The sequence below is a fragment of the Anopheles cruzii genome, chromosome 2 (assembly GCF_943734635.1).
Source record: "Anopheles cruzii chromosome 2, idAnoCruzAS_RS32_06, whole genome shotgun sequence".
Lineage (NCBI taxonomy): Eukaryota > Metazoa > Arthropoda > Insecta > Diptera > Culicidae > Anopheles > Anopheles cruzii.
This window is the reverse complement of record NC_069144.1, coordinates 13,452,567-13,471,321: the sequence shown is the minus strand read 5'-3', so window position 1 is coordinate 13,471,321 and position 18,755 is coordinate 13,452,567. Positions and strand designations below refer to the sequence as shown.

General features: G+C 51.4%; 1 protein-coding gene across 1 annotated transcript in view; it reads right to left on the bottom strand.

The window, feature by feature from the left end:
* The window catches only part of LOC128278484 (ecdysone-induced protein 75B), a 79,342-nt gene extending 61,120 nt beyond the window's left edge, over positions 1-18,222 (bottom strand). The window contains exon 1 of the mRNA XM_053017215.1: positions 17,061-18,222. Within this exon, the coding sequence (XP_052873175.1) occupies positions 17,061-18,222 (1,162 nt within the window). The remainder of the gene's footprint in view (positions 1-17,060) is intronic.
* Positions 18,223-18,755: the final 533 nt, after the last annotated feature.

Here is an 18,755-nt window from a genome sequence, read left to right as displayed (position 1 = left end):
ACTCACGTAATACACTTTCAGCATCTTCCAGCCTAGTTAGCCCAGGATAAGGCTATTCTGAAATGCCTCATATTGATTAAGATAATCTTGTTAAGTTAGATTAAGTTAACTATTGAGTAAATTTAACAAATACGGCGTGGTTCGTTCTTCTAAGGTTTAAAAAACAAATTATTCTTCAGTCTAAGGAAACTATTTCGCTCAGTTCTTGTGTCAAAGCCAGGCTTTATACAGAACCTCACACATACGCGTCTGAGATATGGAATCAATCCAAAACTGACGAAATTCGGAAGAAGTCGCTACAACAGCCAGCTTTACGCACCGATCTTACGCATATACGCCTCGCCAGGCTCCGATGGGTTCCCGTACCATCCCGTAAAGTTTTCTTGGATCGCTTAGATAACATTTGGACCCGAAACCTTTGCCTATTAGGACCATTTGGTGGTGCTGATCCCTTTTACGGTTTGATGTTGGATTATCCAGTGAGGAGTAACAGCGATCACTCTGGATTTCAAATTTAAAGCCATTTCTTGTTGCATTCTTTCCTCCAATCGCCTCTCAAATGAGAGTGTCCGATCGAGCCGTAAAAGCTCAACGGGCTCACATCTCCTCCGTTCATTTCGAAAGCCAAGCTAACCATTTTAAGTTTAGCCCCATTGAAGACACTACGAAGTAGAACTCCAGTAGCGCCGAAAGATCGTTTGATCGACCCACCACAGAGAGACAGAGAGAGGGAGAGAGAGCACGAGTGAAAGTTCACCGCGTCTCACCTCACCGCTCAGAGTGATCATTTTCCCCATCGCCTGAATTTTCACCACGACCCGGACCCGGACCTGGGACCCGCGCCGGAGTGTTGCTGGCTTGCTGGCTGTACAGGTTGACGACCTCCTGATCTTCTCCCCATTCAAAACCAACCACCACGCCGACGACGACGACCACGAAAACAGCAGCCCACCACCCGACAGACCACCCGACACCATCACCCAAAAGTCGCTGACGTTTCACTTTTTCATCGCCTCTCGCGTCCGTGTCCGCACTATCTTTACGATCGTTGGGCTCGACACTTTTCAACAGCGTCAGACACACAGCACGACACACGGAGGAGCCTCCCGCGGGTGGGCTTTCCTAAAGGTGCGCCCACCAGCCAACGACCGTCTTTTTCCCGACCCCCGGCTTGGGGAGAGTCGAGGTCAATGGCATCGTTCCGTCCAGTCGGTGGGGGGCTCCAAGGGACACACCACAGAGCAGCCAACGGACAGATCGTGTGTTTTGGAGCACATTAGAAAAAAAACCCGAGGAGAGTGGTCCCCGCCAGGCAAGTGACTGTTGGTGACTTGGTTAATTGGTAACGGTAAATGGTCGTGGCCATAAACTGCATCTCAAAGGTCATAAAACCGAACATTCCGAGGAGGAGGCTGCACAGATTTGCACCCTTTTTAGTGTGCCGGGCGGACTAACGGCTAGTAAACAGTGGCCACATTTTACGCAATTTCCTTCCCAATTTTCCCCAATCGCCCTCTTGCAGGGGTCATTTTCGTTTCTCGTTTCTCTTTTTTTTTCCACTGCCACTGCTGACGATCGACGGGCGAAAGCAAATGAAGCACAAACCCCACCATCATCAACCGACAGAGAAAGAGGCAGGCACAGCGTCGTAGCAAAACTCCGGGCCAGGACCCCGCAGCGCTACTCGAGGCGGTCGGGTCGAGAGGAATGCTAACGCCGGAGCGGCCCGAAAGAGGAAGCGAAGCAAACGCAGCGACCACGGACCACGCGGAGGAAGCGAAGCGAAGGAGAATGTAAAAGTAAATAAACTGTGGTACATTAACCCGCATCACAAGTGACCGACCGACCGAGCGACCGACCGATGTGAGTGAAGTATGCACCAGGCGGCCACCACACGATCGAAAGAGAGAGGAGCAGAGAGAGCGAGAGAGAGAGAGAGAGATGGCGAGGCACGATCGCACGATCCAGTTTTCCATCCAGAGCCGTATACGCTGTCGGGTGGAAAATCGCTCAACTCATCGCCCGGCCAACGGTCGGTTATCTCACCGCGGTGAGAGTGAGTGCAAATGGAAATTCGAAGCAAGTGAAAACGACACACACACTAGCAAACGCGGCACGATCGACCGCCAGTAGCGCCTCTAGTGCGGGAGAGAGAAGCGAAGCGAAACGGGAAAACCGGCGGCGCAGCGAGCGTGAAAGGAAATCGCTCGAACGACGCCCGTGTGTGTGTGCTGGCCCTCCCGTGGGCACACCAAGCCCCAGCAAGGGGCCCCCAGCGAGAGAGAGCGAGCGAGAAAGGGTCGTAAAAGCGTGAAAAGTGCGCGCCAGAGTGAGAGTGAGAAAGTGCAGGCTCGAACCGAGAAAGGCGGGCGCCCTCTCACTCGGGCGATGGGGGCTATGACCTTGGTTTCCTTTGAGCTCTCACCCTGATTGCTATGCACCGCGACGACGACGACGATAACGAAGCGCGGCCGACGATTGTTTCGTAAATATACTTTTTCGGTGGCCTTTGCGCGTTCACTCCAATTGCCTCTCTCGAGGGGTTTTCTTCCAATTTCCCGACCGACCGACGACACGCTCCATATACTTTTTCAGAATATTCCCGATTATTCAGTCCCCCCGGCAAAGGAAAGAAAAGGAAAAATGCCGAATGCCCACCAGCCCCCGTGCACCATCATCATCGAGGGTCACCACGACGGACGGCACCCCATCGCTCGATTTCCTTGAACTCGTTCCGCTTTTCCGCCTTTCTCCTGCGCGAACGCACACGATTTGCTTTGCGAAAAAATGGGAACAAGAACGAGGAAAATCATCAACAGAAAAGCACAACAATAACAACAAGACGATCAGTAATTACAGGCCGGCGTGACGTGTGTGAGAGAGAGAGAGAAAGACCCAAAATAAGTCCGTCCGTTCGACCGACGGAGGACCAAACAGAAATTAATCGAGGGGAGAATAAAAAAAACCACACCAAACGCGCGAATAAATAAACGTTTTTTTTGTTCTGTTTGTTGTTCTGGATGGCGGACACACCCGAAAGAGGAGCCTAATGGTGGGGGGGGTGGCGAGCGGGGACGTGCGCCCGCCTCAAGATGTGGGTTACCAGTTCTCGGTGTTTCCCGCCCGCGTGTTCTCGTTGCGCCGAAGAAGTAGAACACGAACACACTGTTCGCCTGGCTCTCATGACACTCACGCCGCACTGCCTTCGGTGAGTGCCGTGAGCACGGGGGCCCCTAGAACTCATCGTGTGAAAGGGGTATACACTCACTCTCCCGTGTGGCGGTGGCCGTCCTTTTCTCGCTCGCACTCCGACGGGCGCACAACCCGGCCGGTTCGCCGGGGGCCCGGGACCGCGGTCCGGGACGAAGTCAATGACCGACTAACCTTGAATTCACACCAACGGGCGCGGAGAGTGAGCTCTCTGGCACTCTCCGCTCGGTCGGAACCTTGCTCGGGATCGCTTCCTGCATTCCCACGGCGCGCGCGCGCGCTCGAGATGCGGAAGATATAAGGCGCCGCGACGCGCGATCGATCGCGAGTTGGCGAATTTGGCGTTTGATGCGTGAGTGTGTGTGCGGTGCGTGTGGGGTGGGTGAGTCGCCGACCAGAAGAAGGTCGATCGTCTTAACCGCACCGCACCGGGCATCTTTCTTTCGGCCAATCTATTTCAATAATATTTACATCATCACCGAATAGGAAATGGGTCACAGGAGCAGACACGTGTCTTCCGTCGCCGCCCCATGTGTGTTGCGTTGCACTCATATTTCTATGCCGCCGATGACTGACAGATGGCCAAAACGGGATCGGCCAATTCTGACACCCATTTTAGTTGCCGCCGGGTGGTCAGCGATCCACTCACAGCACATCCTTCCAACCGACCATTGACTCCGACCCGTCAAATGGTCATCGAACGCGGGCTACGAATCCTTCGAGGTCGCCTCCCTTCGCTTCTCCATTCGCAAATCATTCGCAGGCCAACCAGTGTCCACCCAAACCCACCGCACACACACACACAAAGCATAATGGCCGAATGGCGGCAATGACAGTGAGTTTTATTCGCGGTTCGCAGTGGCCGAGGCAGCGAGTTGAATAACTCACGCCGCGGTGCCGCCGCAGGTGTGCGAGAATTGGCGTTCCGATGGAACGGTTTCCGTCGCTCCGGTCTCTAGCTCTCCCTCTCTCTCTCTCTTGCATCGCTCTCACTCTCCCAGGTCGCGCGAAATCAACAAAATGAGATTGCGCCGCCGTGTTTTTTATTTCGTTTGCTTCGGCCAACACTTAGAGAGCCGCGTTTTTCGACATTCGCCGAGACATGAACGGCCATGAACGTGACCGCCATCGTGTCCACCGTGGGTCGTGGAGCGGGAAGAATATGCGGCCCGCGGCGCGCTCGCGCTTGATCTTGCCAAATAAACACACACACAGACGGAGCGGTTCCCAATTGCGACGTGCAAAGTGTCGAGGACACGGCGAGGCAAGCGCAATCATCTGCGCTCTCCGCAGCCGCAGCCGCAGCAGCAGCAGGATGATGATGATGATGGCATGATACACTGGCACCGTTTTTTTAAAATGAGGATGTTGATGTGGAGTGGAGGAATTTTTTTTTTGCTTCCTTTACTCTGCGCGCTGCTCTCGCTGTGGCCACGGTTTTGCGGTCAAGAACGATTCTTCGCGAACTCGGTGAACAAGCTGGGGAAATCCCGGGAGATGATAGCGGAGACGAGAGGGACGCATAATTACGATGCAACGCGGCCACTTCTTACGCTGCGGCGTGATGGTTGACATTCATAACCACTGGCCCCCGGCGATCGGCGAGAACTTCCTGCGAGGCCAGATGGTGGATGGTTGCCGACGTCACACCGTATCAGTTCGAAGAATCTTTGAAGACGGCGATTCCACGGAGAAACATTCCATAACCGGGCATAAAACTGGAGCAAACTGTTGCAACATTGTTGAAATTTATGATTGGCCAAATTGCGTCATAAATGCGGAACCGAGAAAAACCCAGGAGGCATTCGTCCTCATTGTTTGATTGTTTTTAAAGGAACACTACGTACAGCTCTCGGTGACGCATATTATGTACTTCGCGCGGTTGGGTGACACAAAAGACGACATATCAACGAGGTTGATTGTTGACACAGGAACCAATTGGCTTTCAGTACGAATGGTGACGGCAAATTTGTGGCGATTTGTGGAGGCCACCGAATGTTTCTCCAAATGAGTCAGTTTCTGTTGGTAGCGTTGCTCATATCAACCATTTGATCAGGTTTGAGCAACTCATAGTAGATCAAACCCTTCCGTTCCCACCAAACACAAAGCATTGTTTCTCGTCCACATTAATCTGACCGCGCAGCCGATGGTTGATGGTTCTCCTGGACTTACCCAACATCTTTTACGCCTAGGATTCTCAAAATAAATCCTCTTTTCCTCACCAGTCAGAGGCCGATAAAGAAATGACTCCTTTTTGTGCATGGCGTGCAGCTTTTCGCTTGCGGTTTTTTGGTTTCCCTACTGTCTTTCGTTCAGTTCATGTGGAACCCATTTTCCGATCTTCCAGATCTTCCCAAGGCTTTCAACTTCAAGCGTAAGGAGACATTCATCTGATTCGAGCCGAATTGTTGCTGAGTTTGGGTGTCATCTTCGCCCAAAAGGTGTTGCAGTTCAGTGTTGTCGAACTTTTTGGAACTTTTCTACGCTCGCTCTACAATCTCCATTTTAAAATGTTTTGCACAAAGCACTACGATGTTTCAATATCATGCCCACCATAAGCATGCGATGCGATTCTGCAGCAGTTTGCTTCAAACGATGACTCCAAATAAATGATGTGCGCCTTTCGTACTTTTCATTAATTGAAATCCTTTGCCAATTTCTCCAATTATTCATGGACAAGGCAGTGTGGTCAATAGAGCATTATGGTGAGGGCTACATTGACAGCTAGAAGAACCGTCGGTTTGCAAAATCCGGATATAATTCTCATAAAAAACAGTTCAAAAGCTCATAATCCTTCTCCAAAATGATTCGCCTTTTGCAGAATTTTGAAGGAGCTTAGAGTAGAAACCGTTTCCCGTTTAGTAGTCAACCACCTTTTTCTCGGAACGTCCTCTCCCATCGTTAACCATGAACCTCTCCTCTCTCTCTCTCGGCTACTCGACAAACGGCGGGGCGCCCAACGGCATTTTCGCGTGCCGTTTCGCCGTGTTCGGCATGCTGATGACCGACGATGGCCGTCGTTAGGTCTTAGAAAATAAATCCCGCCTCACCACGACCCTCCCTCTCCGTCTGTCACCCACCACCTGCCGCACGATCCGGGCTCGACACGGACATTCGCAACCGCCGTGCGTCGTCGTCGTTTCGTGACCTTCCACGCGTTTATTGATCTCCGCCGCGCGCGCGCGCGCGCTTAGCTCGCCTCAACGTCTTCTCTTCACGATTCTCCGCCGCCGCTGCTGCTGCTACTGGCCATTGTCCCCACAGCCACTTCCTGCTGCTCCGCTCCGCTGATGTTGATCCACTCCCGCCTCCGGCGCTCGGGGGCCCTAGAAAAGATCAACTCCCTCCACCCCGCGGTCAATTGTTATGTCAATCGATACACGTTGGCCGCTGGCTGCTGGCTGCTCTGTTCACTGAGTCACCCTGTGCGTTGCGTGTGTTCTCACTTCGGCGGTTCGGTTTGTTATCTTATCACACCCAACAATCCCAACAACCTTCGCCTTTTCCGTGGTTCCGCGATGACCGACAACGCACACACGCGCGCGGCCGTTGACCAAATTCATTGTCATGCAAAGAGGAAGAAGAGCAACAAATGTTGACTTACTTAGGAGGGTTTTGTTGGAACCCCCCGTTTTTGGGGTGTGTGTGACGTGTGGTGGGGCGGAGCGAGTAATATTTCCGTCACCGCAGCTGGCCTTGAGATGTGCTGCTGCTGATGGGTGGTTGGGTGGTGTGGGGTGAGAATATGATTTTCGTTGCTGTGCGCGAGCAAGACAGAGAGAGAGCCCGGAAGAGATACAGCGAGCAACGGTGTGCGTGGTGAGTAGTGAGAGAGTGGAGTATTGTGTGGTGAGAAGCGCGATGAGCTCACCGAGGCGAGCGTGGTGTGCTCCAGTGCCACACATTTGTGCCTCCCGTCGCCGCAATCACACACCCCACCGACCAAGAGGCAGACGGGCGCAAAGCTGCATAAATATCACGGGGTCCACAAAATACACAAAATATTTCACACACACACACAAGGGGGGGCCCGCAGTGGGAATTACCACACACCCAGGGAGCACATGTTGACCTTGGGGGGTGATCGGCGCAAAACATTCGGACGAGCACCCCGAGCGCAACATTTCGTCTCGTGGGGCGCATTAAATTTAGATTTTGTGCGAAAAAAGAAATCCCGACCGAGTGGTGGTGGTGTGTGGTGTGGCCACCCCTCTTTGGCTGGGTCTTCTCCCCGCGAGAACAGCTGTGTGGCGGCCACCATTCTTCCCCGTGGGCGGCTTTCGAGAGGATCGCCGGGGTATTGCGCATTTTTTCGGCTTTCCAAGGACGATTTAATCACACACGCGCGCCCGACCGCTCTCTCGCTCTCTCTATTTCACGGTCTCACTTTGCATATCAAAAGCGAGATTTACTGAGCGACAGATTCCAAGACGTTGTTCGTGGTTTAAGCAAATCCATATCCCATATCCCAAATTGATTATGAAGATCATTCGCAGAGGGCTTAGGGGGTCGAGATAAGATCCTGGCCAAGCCAGGGCCGAAGCACTACTACGTGGGTGGGCTTTATGGCATGATGATGATGACGATGATTATTTTGCTACCTAACACCTTCCACCGCCTCGCGCTATTTCAGCGGGGGCGCTAACTAAAAACGATGCACGCAACGGCGTACATTATTTTCAAGGGCACCCCGCGCTTGACACACACACATACGCGCACGCAGAGACAATAATTTGGTAACGGCCTTGTGCGGCCTCTGACACACTGACGACGACGGCGGCGGGTGGTGGCGGGATACACATAATGCAGTCGCTGATAAGGAGTGACGGATGGATGGAAGTGTGCGGTTTGCCCGGGGGGACGGAAGGCGGTGGAAGGCACTAGTGATAACGCGCGCGCGCGCGGGCGCTTGTGTGAGAGGCCCTCGCGGTGGCGGAGACGGGCGAGGTGTCAACGACCGAGATAAAGAGCTGAACTTTCTCAAGGACTAACCACCCGCGCGTCCGTCCAGCCGCCCGTCACCTTAATTCCTTCGGCCCCCAGATCCCCAGGTCCCTGAGGTTACGCGAGGAACTCCACACGCGCCTAACGGCTGGGGAGGGGGGGGGGGGGAGCTCTCGTCTCTCTCTCGCGTGGTCTGTGGCGTTGGGCCATCGTGCTGTGGAGGGTTCACCTACATTCGATGGAGGGTGACGTCGTTACAAGGGTGTCCGTGGTGGATCATCAACTAATAATCAATTGTTGACAATTACCGCACAGGAAAATTAGTTATTTATGAGCAACAACAACATAATATTTTGTATGTTTTGATACTCAAAATGCAGATGTAAGCTTGAGGAACACGCTATGGAGAATCCAGAAGACATTATTTTACCGTTCAGCGTGAAAGATAAAGGTTGTTCAACATTCAACAGAAACTTCAATCAGAATGTTTAGAGATCCTTTTTCTGTGCAAACCGTCTGGTGTACTCTGCTCGATGCAGGAAAATTTGGCCTTGTTTTTCCAAAGTTAATCTAGGCACCCCAATACCCTAGGTACCCCAGGTACGAACCTAGGTATGCCAATTTGAAAAAACCCAAAGGAATTTTATCTCTAGACTAATTTATTGTTGTCAAGATTCCACTACAGTTAGTGTGAGTTGATCCCAGGGATACATTGTTTTCTCGAAACCTGCAAGTGATTGACCTTTCCCGCTCGTGTTTGACTCGTAAGCTGACCAAAACTTGACAGAAGAAAACATCGTTCATGAAGGGTCTTACTGGTCAAGATTTCACTCTGTAACAGAATATAATGCAGTCCACAAAGCCCACCCGTTAGTTACGCAGTACTTCGAGGATGATGTCATTAAGGTTTTGGGCTATTCAGATCGTTGTCCTAGATCCGTAACCGTTAACAACATGGATGAGCATTGATGAGAAGTGGGGTAGCTGAGAAGATTCCACTTAATTTTACAGAACTATCACGATTTATTAAAACGATTTGGTACACGATAATAGATGCACTTTTTCATGTGTCCCTTATAAAACAAGGCAGAAATATTATTTAGCAGTTTTTTATTCCCAGTATTGCATACTATTTATATTGACGCTGGAGTAAAATCAATATACTAGTAGCGGGTCAGGCGTTTTACTTAAAAAACAATACTTTTATGAGCACAATCTATTAGTTCATTGATTGAGTATCTGCGTCTTTCGTAGCGTGTTTGCTGTAATCAACTTTTGTTATTTGCTGTCTACTTCATCATGGTATGGGCGATTTCACAGCGAATGCATCAAAAACGGTCCATCCGTTTCCAGATGATTTCTGATAAGTTGAACCAATAAATCCTGAAAATTAACTCAACATTCGGCATTGGCTGTTTTGGTCAATTACGATTGTGTAATGTGATGACCTGAAAAAAAAATGCGCCCGATGGTGGTAAATGGCGGTGTGCACCGAGAAGTCAACGTGACCTCTCGTCGGACACATACCTACGAAGTCCGATTAGCGACCCACAACTTATCAAATGCTGGAAGACACAGACAAACAAACACAGAAAAAAGGGAACAAAACTGCAAGCAGCACCGCAGGGTGAAACGATGTTTCTGGGTCAAAACTGCACTTTGCAAGCACCGAATGTAATCTCCCATTCCCGTTGGCTGAGGTTTTTGAGGGTCCCGCGTGTTATCGCACAACAATAAGAAATAGAACACCTTGGCAATCAGCGAATGGTGTGCCTATCTACAGCGTAATATGCGTCGCGCGCTCGCGCTTTGTGTATTCGCCGGCCCAATGTCGTTTCATAATTATCGTATGCGGTGTTCATAAACACAACCGAGTCAACAAATGACAGAAGAAACCTGGTGATGTTTAATCCCATAGTCCAAAAGTGACACTAATCAAAACAGCGATAAAATTAACTGAAAACGAAACAAAATAAAAGGACCAAAGACTTAGAGGATTAAAGGAGCAAGGCTCTAATTAAAGAGTCCAATGTGTTGCCTTCCATTATCGTAAGTAATTTAACCGTGGAATGTCACCCATGATTCGTCCTAATGCCACCTGAGTAGTGTCCCGAAGTCCCGAAATGTCTAATCTATGTATCGGTCATTTTTCCAACACCAGCTTTCCCAACTTTTGGGCATCATTTTTCAGTGCACTCCGGTCACAGGTCATCGTCACTGCTGCCGGTACCCCAAACACTTTCTTCTTGGGAAATGGGAGGGAGTCCGTAAACCAGACATCAGACGACGCGAAAGAAAAGCGATAAAAAGTGCACTTTCGAACCGCGCTTTTGACCTCCGGACGAACTCTCTCGCCCGGACAGACGGTGGTGAAGAAGCAACAATGTCCAGAGAAAGAGCGCGAAAGAGAGCGCCCAGCACCCAAACACAGCATTAAAATATGCTTTAAATCCCCTCTTCACCACCGGAGGGAGGAAAGAAAGGTGATCTTTCTCCACGAGGTGGCGCGGCACATAAATAAATAGCTGAATAATAAAGCAGCAAAATAAAACACGATTATGCGCCGCGGCCGCCGATCGAGCGAAAACGCGCGGTGGGGCTGCCGTCTCGAAGACGGGGTTATTGCGCGAAAGTGCGCGGAGCGACGCGACGCGCGACACGACACGAAGAAAGTGCAAAAGGGACCGGCCGAAGAAAGGCCCGTCATCGTCGTCGCCGTGGCCGCCGAAAACACTTTCGCTCGTTGAAAGTGAACGTCGAACGGGTCCGTCGTCGTCTGGCGGTTCCGTCGTCGTCGTCGATTGCTTCATAAAATCGAAGCGTGAAACGGGAGATCCCCCGCCGAAATAAACGTCACAATCTTTTTCGACGCCACAACGACCGCTTCATAAAAAGCATATTTTATAGATAGAAAAAATGACCAAAATGGCATCTCGAGTGGCACCCCCCGGAAGTGATTCGCGAGTGCGAGCCTTCCCAGTGCTAATTAGTGGCCAAAAGCGAACCAACAGCAAAAAAAAGGATTCACGACAAACGCGGTTGAAAGGCTCCACCTTTCGAGGTGATGGATGACACACTCCGATCCAATTCCGGTCGGATTGGATCATTCGCTATCGCGGGGCATAAGAGGTGCCAAAATGGCCTCATGAGCCATTGTGGACTGTGTTACAATGCAAATTCTAGGAAGCAGATTGAAACACGGACAATTAATAACACGTCGTTGTTGATGACTCGCCGATAATCCCAAAATTACGTCAATCCACCCGCGGAACCGACAGTCGACCAAAACAGGGGAAACGTGTTCCGCGCCCTTCCATTCTACCTTAAAACCGACCCCACTCGACAGACTGACTGGCAAATCGTCGAACTAAACCTGTTCTCCTGTAGCCCGTCCGCTCCGTTTCGAATTTCCGGTTCGAAGAATGGCTCGAAGAAGTTCTCAGAGTAGTGGCAGCGTGTGGCCCATATTAGGCCAGGTGATTTCAATCTGTCCTCCTACACACGCCCGGTCATCGGGCCAGCAGCGAGCGGGAGAGATTTGTATCGTAACTTGTTTGGGGAGTCGAACCAAGCGCGAACATAACTTGTTCTGGGTCTGCTGGGTCACCAAAGATTTTAGAAGCAATTTAATTGCTAATTTATTGGACAGCGCGACGGCCACGGCCAAACTTCGGGCAGATTGGAAGGCTACAAATGGAAGGCAGTGTCCCAACGGTCCCGGAAAGTCGGATCATAATTTGCATATATCCATCGCCAACAGCACTCGCTCCAAGATCGTCCTTTACCCGTTGAATGAACCCTCTCTCTGGTGCGGTGCAATGATCTCGTGAAGATCACGCGGCGGAAAGCCGCACTCGAGACCTCGAGATAAGCGATGATTTTTTGCCCTACTCGGTCCACCTCGGCTCGGTCTAACATCATGCTGTTCGTCTCCTCGATCATCCTTCTTCTCGATTCTCGAAAGTAACGGAGAAAAACACACACAGAGGAGAGAGAGATGAGAACGGCAGATTGCCGTGGCAGGGCCGTGGTTTGGTGGTCATGAACCGACCGAAAGACCGATGACCGCGCGCACTCGATACTCTACCACCCACCCCCACTAGAGCCGTGGGCATCGCGAGAGTATCGAGGGACTTCCTTCCAGCGCGGCGAGAGGGTTCGTTGACTCATCGCGCACGAGTCAATGGCGCGGCCGCTTGTGGGTTAGGATGCCTCCGAAGACTCCGATCGGCGGTTCGAAGTGATTGGTCACAAAGTAAGGACAGGGTGCCACAGATCGAGACACAAACAATGTAGCGACCGACCCTTGCGATGGTCACGCGCGATCGAAAGCCGAAAGCCCTTCGCGCGCGCGCCTCGTGGGCTGAAAACAAAATAATGAAATTATGTCAATTAAACGGACGATTTATTTTCCACCACCCGTCTGGGGGCCGGCCACTTTGGAATCACTTTCACTGTGGCGCGCGCGCTCACTAAATGGCATGCCATTTTTCACGCCCCAGCCCGGCGGTGGCCTATTTACTTGAATTCGTTGCAGTTTTTCGCGGGCGCACACTTTCCACCGGGGGACAGAGCGCCATTTGGAGGGTGCATTGGAGGGTGCATAAAATTCCGTGCATCCTACGCCAGCGCCAATCGCCTGCCTTTGCAACGCCTGCGCATCAAGCGCAAGTGCATCCCTCCCGTCGCTCGAATCAATTTGATCAATTTTACTTTCCCGACCGATCGCCCACAGCTCTCGCTGCCGCTTCCTTCGGATCTCTTTCTCTTTCGCTCTCAGGCAGAAAAAAACACGCAAATGAACTCGGAGAAGCGAGTTCACAGCTCAAGAGTTCGTTGCCATTAACCGCCCCACGGTGGTGGACGCGGCGGGGTGATCGTGGAGCCCTAAGAGTATCTCTTTCTCTCTCGCGCGCGGGCCACGGAGAAGAAGCTGGTGAAAGCATCTCGTGTCGTCGTCCAAGCTCACGGGCAGCTCGAATCGGAAGCATAGGTCGATGACGTTGCTGCTGCTGCTGCTGCTGAGGGCAACATACGCTCCCTTCCTGTGCCACCGACACACACACACACAGGCATAATTGTAGTACCTGCCTGGGCGCTGTTACCCATGACCCACTGGCTTCTGGCTTCCTTTCCTTCTCGTGAGGCTCGTGAGACAGTGAGAAGTTCCAGAGGGATCTCTTTCGCGTCGAACTGACAGTTCGATCGCCGATTTGATGTCCATCTACTAGGGTGTTCATCAAATTTTGACGTTCGATACGGGAGGGCGCTGCTGCGATCCAATTTTTTTTTTTGTTTTATTGGACCACTCTAACCACCACCCGAACCATACGAACGTGTGTGAAGTTTCATTTCAATATTTTGCTTTTACAAGCCATTTAGTATCGACGTGTCGTAGTAATTTATACAATGGAAAAAATGAAGTATCGTGCGGTGATCGAATTATTATTTTTGGAAGGTTTTACAAAGGAAAATTATGAACAAATGTTGAACGTGTATAAGAACTCTTCGCCTTCAATTAGGGGGTTAAAAGGGGGGTTTCTGAGTTTAAACGTGGTCGTACTAGCCTCCAGGACGATCCATGTCAAAAACGTCAAAAAACAGACACAAAACCTGGAATCGTAAAAAAATACAGGATATCTTATTGGAAAATCGTTGAATCACTTAAAGAGATTTAGTATAAGGCCTTTTGACTGAAGTATTGGGTTTCAGAAAGCTGTGTGCACAATGGGTACCGAATTCTCTAAAAATGGAACAAAAATGCATTCGAATGCATCCTTCTTGACAACATTTAGAGCTTTTTCGAATGGATAAAGTGGATTTTGTGCATTGAATCATCACTGTGAACTAGACTTGGGTCTATCACCATGATCCTGAATCAAAACAAGATGCCAAAGAGTGGTGTGAACCGGGTCCGAAACGAGTTCGTGTCCAGAAATCGCCCAAAAAGTTGTTAGCATCAGTGTTTTGGATGCGAATGGAATTTTGTCAGCGGATTTTTTGCAAACTGGTAAACCGTGTCACAAGAGCATTTTGACAGGACACAAGACCGCCACCTTGTGAAACTCTCAACCAACGGCAGAATCATTTCTTCCATTAAACAAGGATTTTCGATAAGGATAATGCACTGGAAGCTACCAAAAAATGTGTGCCAAAATCGACAGAAGTAACGCAAAAAATTCGGGGAGGAAAAGCACCGAGTTTTCACCCGTTTTCCACGGGCGCGTCACCGAACGGCGCCGGTGGTGCCCTCTTGCCGTGGATGGCGAAAGATAGCATTTTATCCAGAAACCAGAAACCACCGCCAGAGGGCAGCGCCGAAGCTTCGCACGCTGTGACGATAGAGAGAGGCGGATGCGAACGAGGAAAAGCGAGAGTTGGGGTGAAACAATGGACAGAACGGCGAGAGTTAGAGAAAGTGAGAAAGCTGCTTTCTCCGCGCTCGGTTGGCGCACCCGTTGCGTGAAAGTGTGAGCGCGCCGAGTGAGAGCGAAAGCCGCCCACCGCACGAGGTAGTATAGAGTGAGTGGCACCGACACTCATCATCCCGGTCGGCCGGCCGGCGAGTGTGGCGTGAGATCGGTTTTCTGGGTGAGAAAAGCTCTCATCCCTGTGTTAAATGTGTTGACTGCCACGAAAGCAGACAATGTGAAGGAAAGGAAAACATTCGGTCTTTCGGCGAAACGAGTCCCAACTTCAAATAAAACCCCTTGGAAGCCCTTTACACACAGCGTGGTGGACGAATTTGGAGGGGCTCTCTTCGTTTGTTTGTTGCTTTCCCTCGCGCGCGCGAAGCACATCTCACCGACCGACCGACCCACCCGACGACGCCGACAAAGGTCACATAAACAAGCGAAAAAATCACGCACCGTCTCCGCGCGCCACGAAATGATAACAATATTATTATGATGATGCGCGCGACCACCACCCGAATGTGTGCGCATAAATTTGAGGCACCACAAAAAAACAAAGCAGCGAAATGTGACACCCGCCGCCCAACACACACGCCCGTTTGGGGAGCGATTGTTTATTCAACGACCCGCTACACACAAACCAAACCAACGGTTGTGGCCACGGTTCGTACTTTGACTTTGGGGGCTTCGCTTTTGGGGGCACCACCGCAGCGAAGGGACACATTGACCTACACGACGAACGAGGCGAGGCGCTTCGTCTTTGGTGAGGTCACGCACCAAGCGCAAAGGGGAGGTCAGGGGTCCCAACAACGGCGCGCGGAGCGGAGAGACGCCATCGGTCACGAATCGTCACCTTGGCACTCACTCACCCTCAGGGCTCCACGGGGGATGTTGGGTTGGGTGCGGTGGTTTGAGGCACGTACCGCCCGAAAAGGACGCCACAGGACGTGTCCCGACGACGACGACGTGCAAAACAATAAATTTTAAATGCAAACCTTGCAGCAACCCTAAACCTCGACCAGTCAGTGGCTGCCAAAAAGCTGGCCGCTTTTGGTGCCAAAGAAGCGCAAAAAAGGGGGAAGATGGCAAACTATGCGAGGCAGGTGATCACATGCTTCCGGCATGACGTGACGCGAGATGACGCCAGACGCGATCGCCGTCACCTTCACGGTTTCTGAGCACACGGATCTCGCGGATGTTGAAGAAACTCATTTGAGCGATCACAAGTAGGGAGGAGTCTGTCCACGTGCGCAATGGAGGCGCATGGTGATCGACACGTGGTGGCGCAAAGACCAAAACCCGCGCCAGCCAGGAGCTCTGCCCAGCAATACCAAGGGACGCTTGCACCATGCGACCCGACGTGTAAATAAGCTTGTTTTCGGAAGACCGTAGTGTTTTTAGCGGTTTGAAAAATTAAAAAATTGGGATTTTGGTTTAACGAGGAAAGAGCTTCGGAGGGTCTCCAAAAAAGGACTTTCTGATGGCACCAGAAAGGTGTGATGCATACCAAGCTCCTAAAACCTGGTGAAACCGTTAATTCAGATCGCTACTGACATCAAATGATCCATTCAAACCATGCATTGATCGAAAAACGACGAAAATGCGTGTTTTCTGGAACGCCATGGAGCCGCCAGGTGGGGCGCCTCCATGCGGCTCCATGACTCACCAGGCGCCTCCATGACTCACACTCACAAAGCAAAACTGGTTCAGGATACTATCAAATCACTTAACTGGGAGCTGCTCCCCGGGTTATTCATCAGCCTTCGTTATCAATATCATTCATTTCCATCGATGGGACACGTATTGGCTGAGCAGTCCTTCGTTTTTCTACCAGGAAGTCGAAATTGGATGACTAATTAGTTTGCTTAAAAAGACGAAGAATTCTTTCGTCTGGGAATCCATGATTTAGCAGAGAGATAAGATAAATGTATAGCTTGGGACATACTTTGAATAAAATAGAAATTTTCATTTTTAGACCTGTATAAGATCCGTAAAAAAACTTATGGAGAAGAGTTGATCTAAACTTCACGGTGTCCACGGCTCGTCATTAATTTGTTCCGTAGAAATCTCTTTCGAGTATTTTTTCCAGTTAAAATTTTTACTTTGTCCTCGTCTCAACATTCTTTCTGTTTATTTATTTATTGAAAAAGAAAAAGAATCAACGGGCAACTTAGCCTAATTGACAATAAAAACATAACCTAGCACTTAGAACTAAAACTAATCAAACTGACGAAACGCAACGACCAAGCTGGTAACCGATATTTAGCGGACAACACTGGCGACAGTAACAAGGGCAAAACGTTTTCCAAGAAGGCATGAAAGCAAAAACACCACGACACTGAACGAGGGACATATTAAAGTCAAGAAACGACGAGAAGTTGTTATAAGTACGACATAGAGAAAGCAATGGGTCATTATATTGGGTGGAGCTCCTGGAGTCGATCCAGGGAGCCAACCCGAAACCTAAGCCATCATCATCGAAATCAGACTTACCCAAATCCGGCATGGAACTGGACGGCTCCTCGTGGCCACCCATGGACGACACCACACCCTTAGTGGAGCACAGCTTCAGAGGTGGCGGTGGCGGTGGTGGCTGCATCGACGTGACGTGTCCCGGCGCGGCCACACCAGCCGCCAGCGGCTGATGATGCTGCTTGCTGCTTGAAACCAACGCCGAAGACGGCGAAGACATTGTGGCCCGTGGCGGACCACCGATCGGCACCACGATGGTGGTGGTGGTGGTGGAGGTTGGCGGGGCCACGACTACCCCACCACGGTAGTGGTGCATCGGTGAGCGAATGGCACCAACACCGTTCGGTACGATCATCATGCGGCCATCCGGTTCACCAGAGTCTCGATCTTCTTCTTCGTCGGCTTCTTCCTCTTCCTCCTCATCTTCGTCCTCTTCGCCACCACTCGGAGTGTCATCCGGGGGGTTGGCGACCGTGACAGGGACCGCCGCGGTGCTCTGCGATTGATAGAACCGACGACCGTCGCGGATGACGCGCACACCTTGCGATGATCCTCGGGGCGGCTGGCCATTGCTACCCGAGGGGTCCCCGAGCCCCTCGAGGCCATCGAGCCGAAGTGCCAGCGGTGGTGGTGGTGGTGGCTGTGGGGAGGAGGACGAGAGACGACCCGAGACGGCGGTGGGTCGCCCAGCGGCAGCCACGGCCGTCACGGCGGCCGCTGCCGCCGGCATCGAAATGGCCAGCTTGAGCGTTTTCTTCGGGTGGTTGTGGTGCATGTGGAGCAACGAGGGCTGATGGTGGTGGTGCAGGGGTGGCGGGGACAGGGGTCCCTTCTCGTCCTTCGGTTCCTCCTTCACGAGGTTCCGCGTCTCACGGGACGACGGATACACGATGCACTGATTCGTCGCGCTAAGGACGAAGTTCCTAACCTCGGCGGCCGGGCTCACCAACACTTCCTGCCGCCCCTCCTCCTCTTCGTGTTCTGCTTCTTCTTGTTCCGCTTTTCCGCGTTCGTGTCCGTTTTCGAACCGAAACCGAACCGAACCACCGTCCATGACCGAATGTCCTTCGGTGTCCTTTTGGTGTGCTGTTGCCTGCTGCTGCTCGGACTTAATTACCACCACCTTCCGGGCACCAGCACCGTCGGGTGCCTGCGGTGCCGCTGGCCCCGCCGGGCCGCCCATGATGCACTGCATACCCGCCCTGCGGGACTCCCGGGCTCGTCCGGCGTCCGGTCAAGCCTGGACGAAGGTTGAAGGTCGTCCTTCCCTTGGCACCGGGGAGCGCGCGCGCTCACACACACACGGACGCAATTTTGTTAACTTCACGGGGGCCTCTCCCGAACACAATGATGCTGCGTGGGGTCCGGAAGGGCACTCGATGGCACTTTTGATTGAGGATTTCTTCTTTGTTTCGTTTCGCGCCTTATCAACGCATATTGTGGGGTTGTTTTTTATTCTTTTCGCGCTCCTTTCAGTTAATTTAGCTTAATCCCCGTTTCTTTTGTTTATGTTTCGTGTTGTTTTGTTTTGTTTCCGTTGACAGCTGTCACTTTCAATCAAAATCAATGTTTTTCTTTTGCCCCACACGAAGAGAAGCATCAAGGCAGGCGGGCGGCGATTGGGTGGTGATTACTCGGCACGCACACACACACACATACACAACGAAGGCAACTTTTGTTGTTGCGGGGGGAACTCATTGAACCCGGCACGCACAC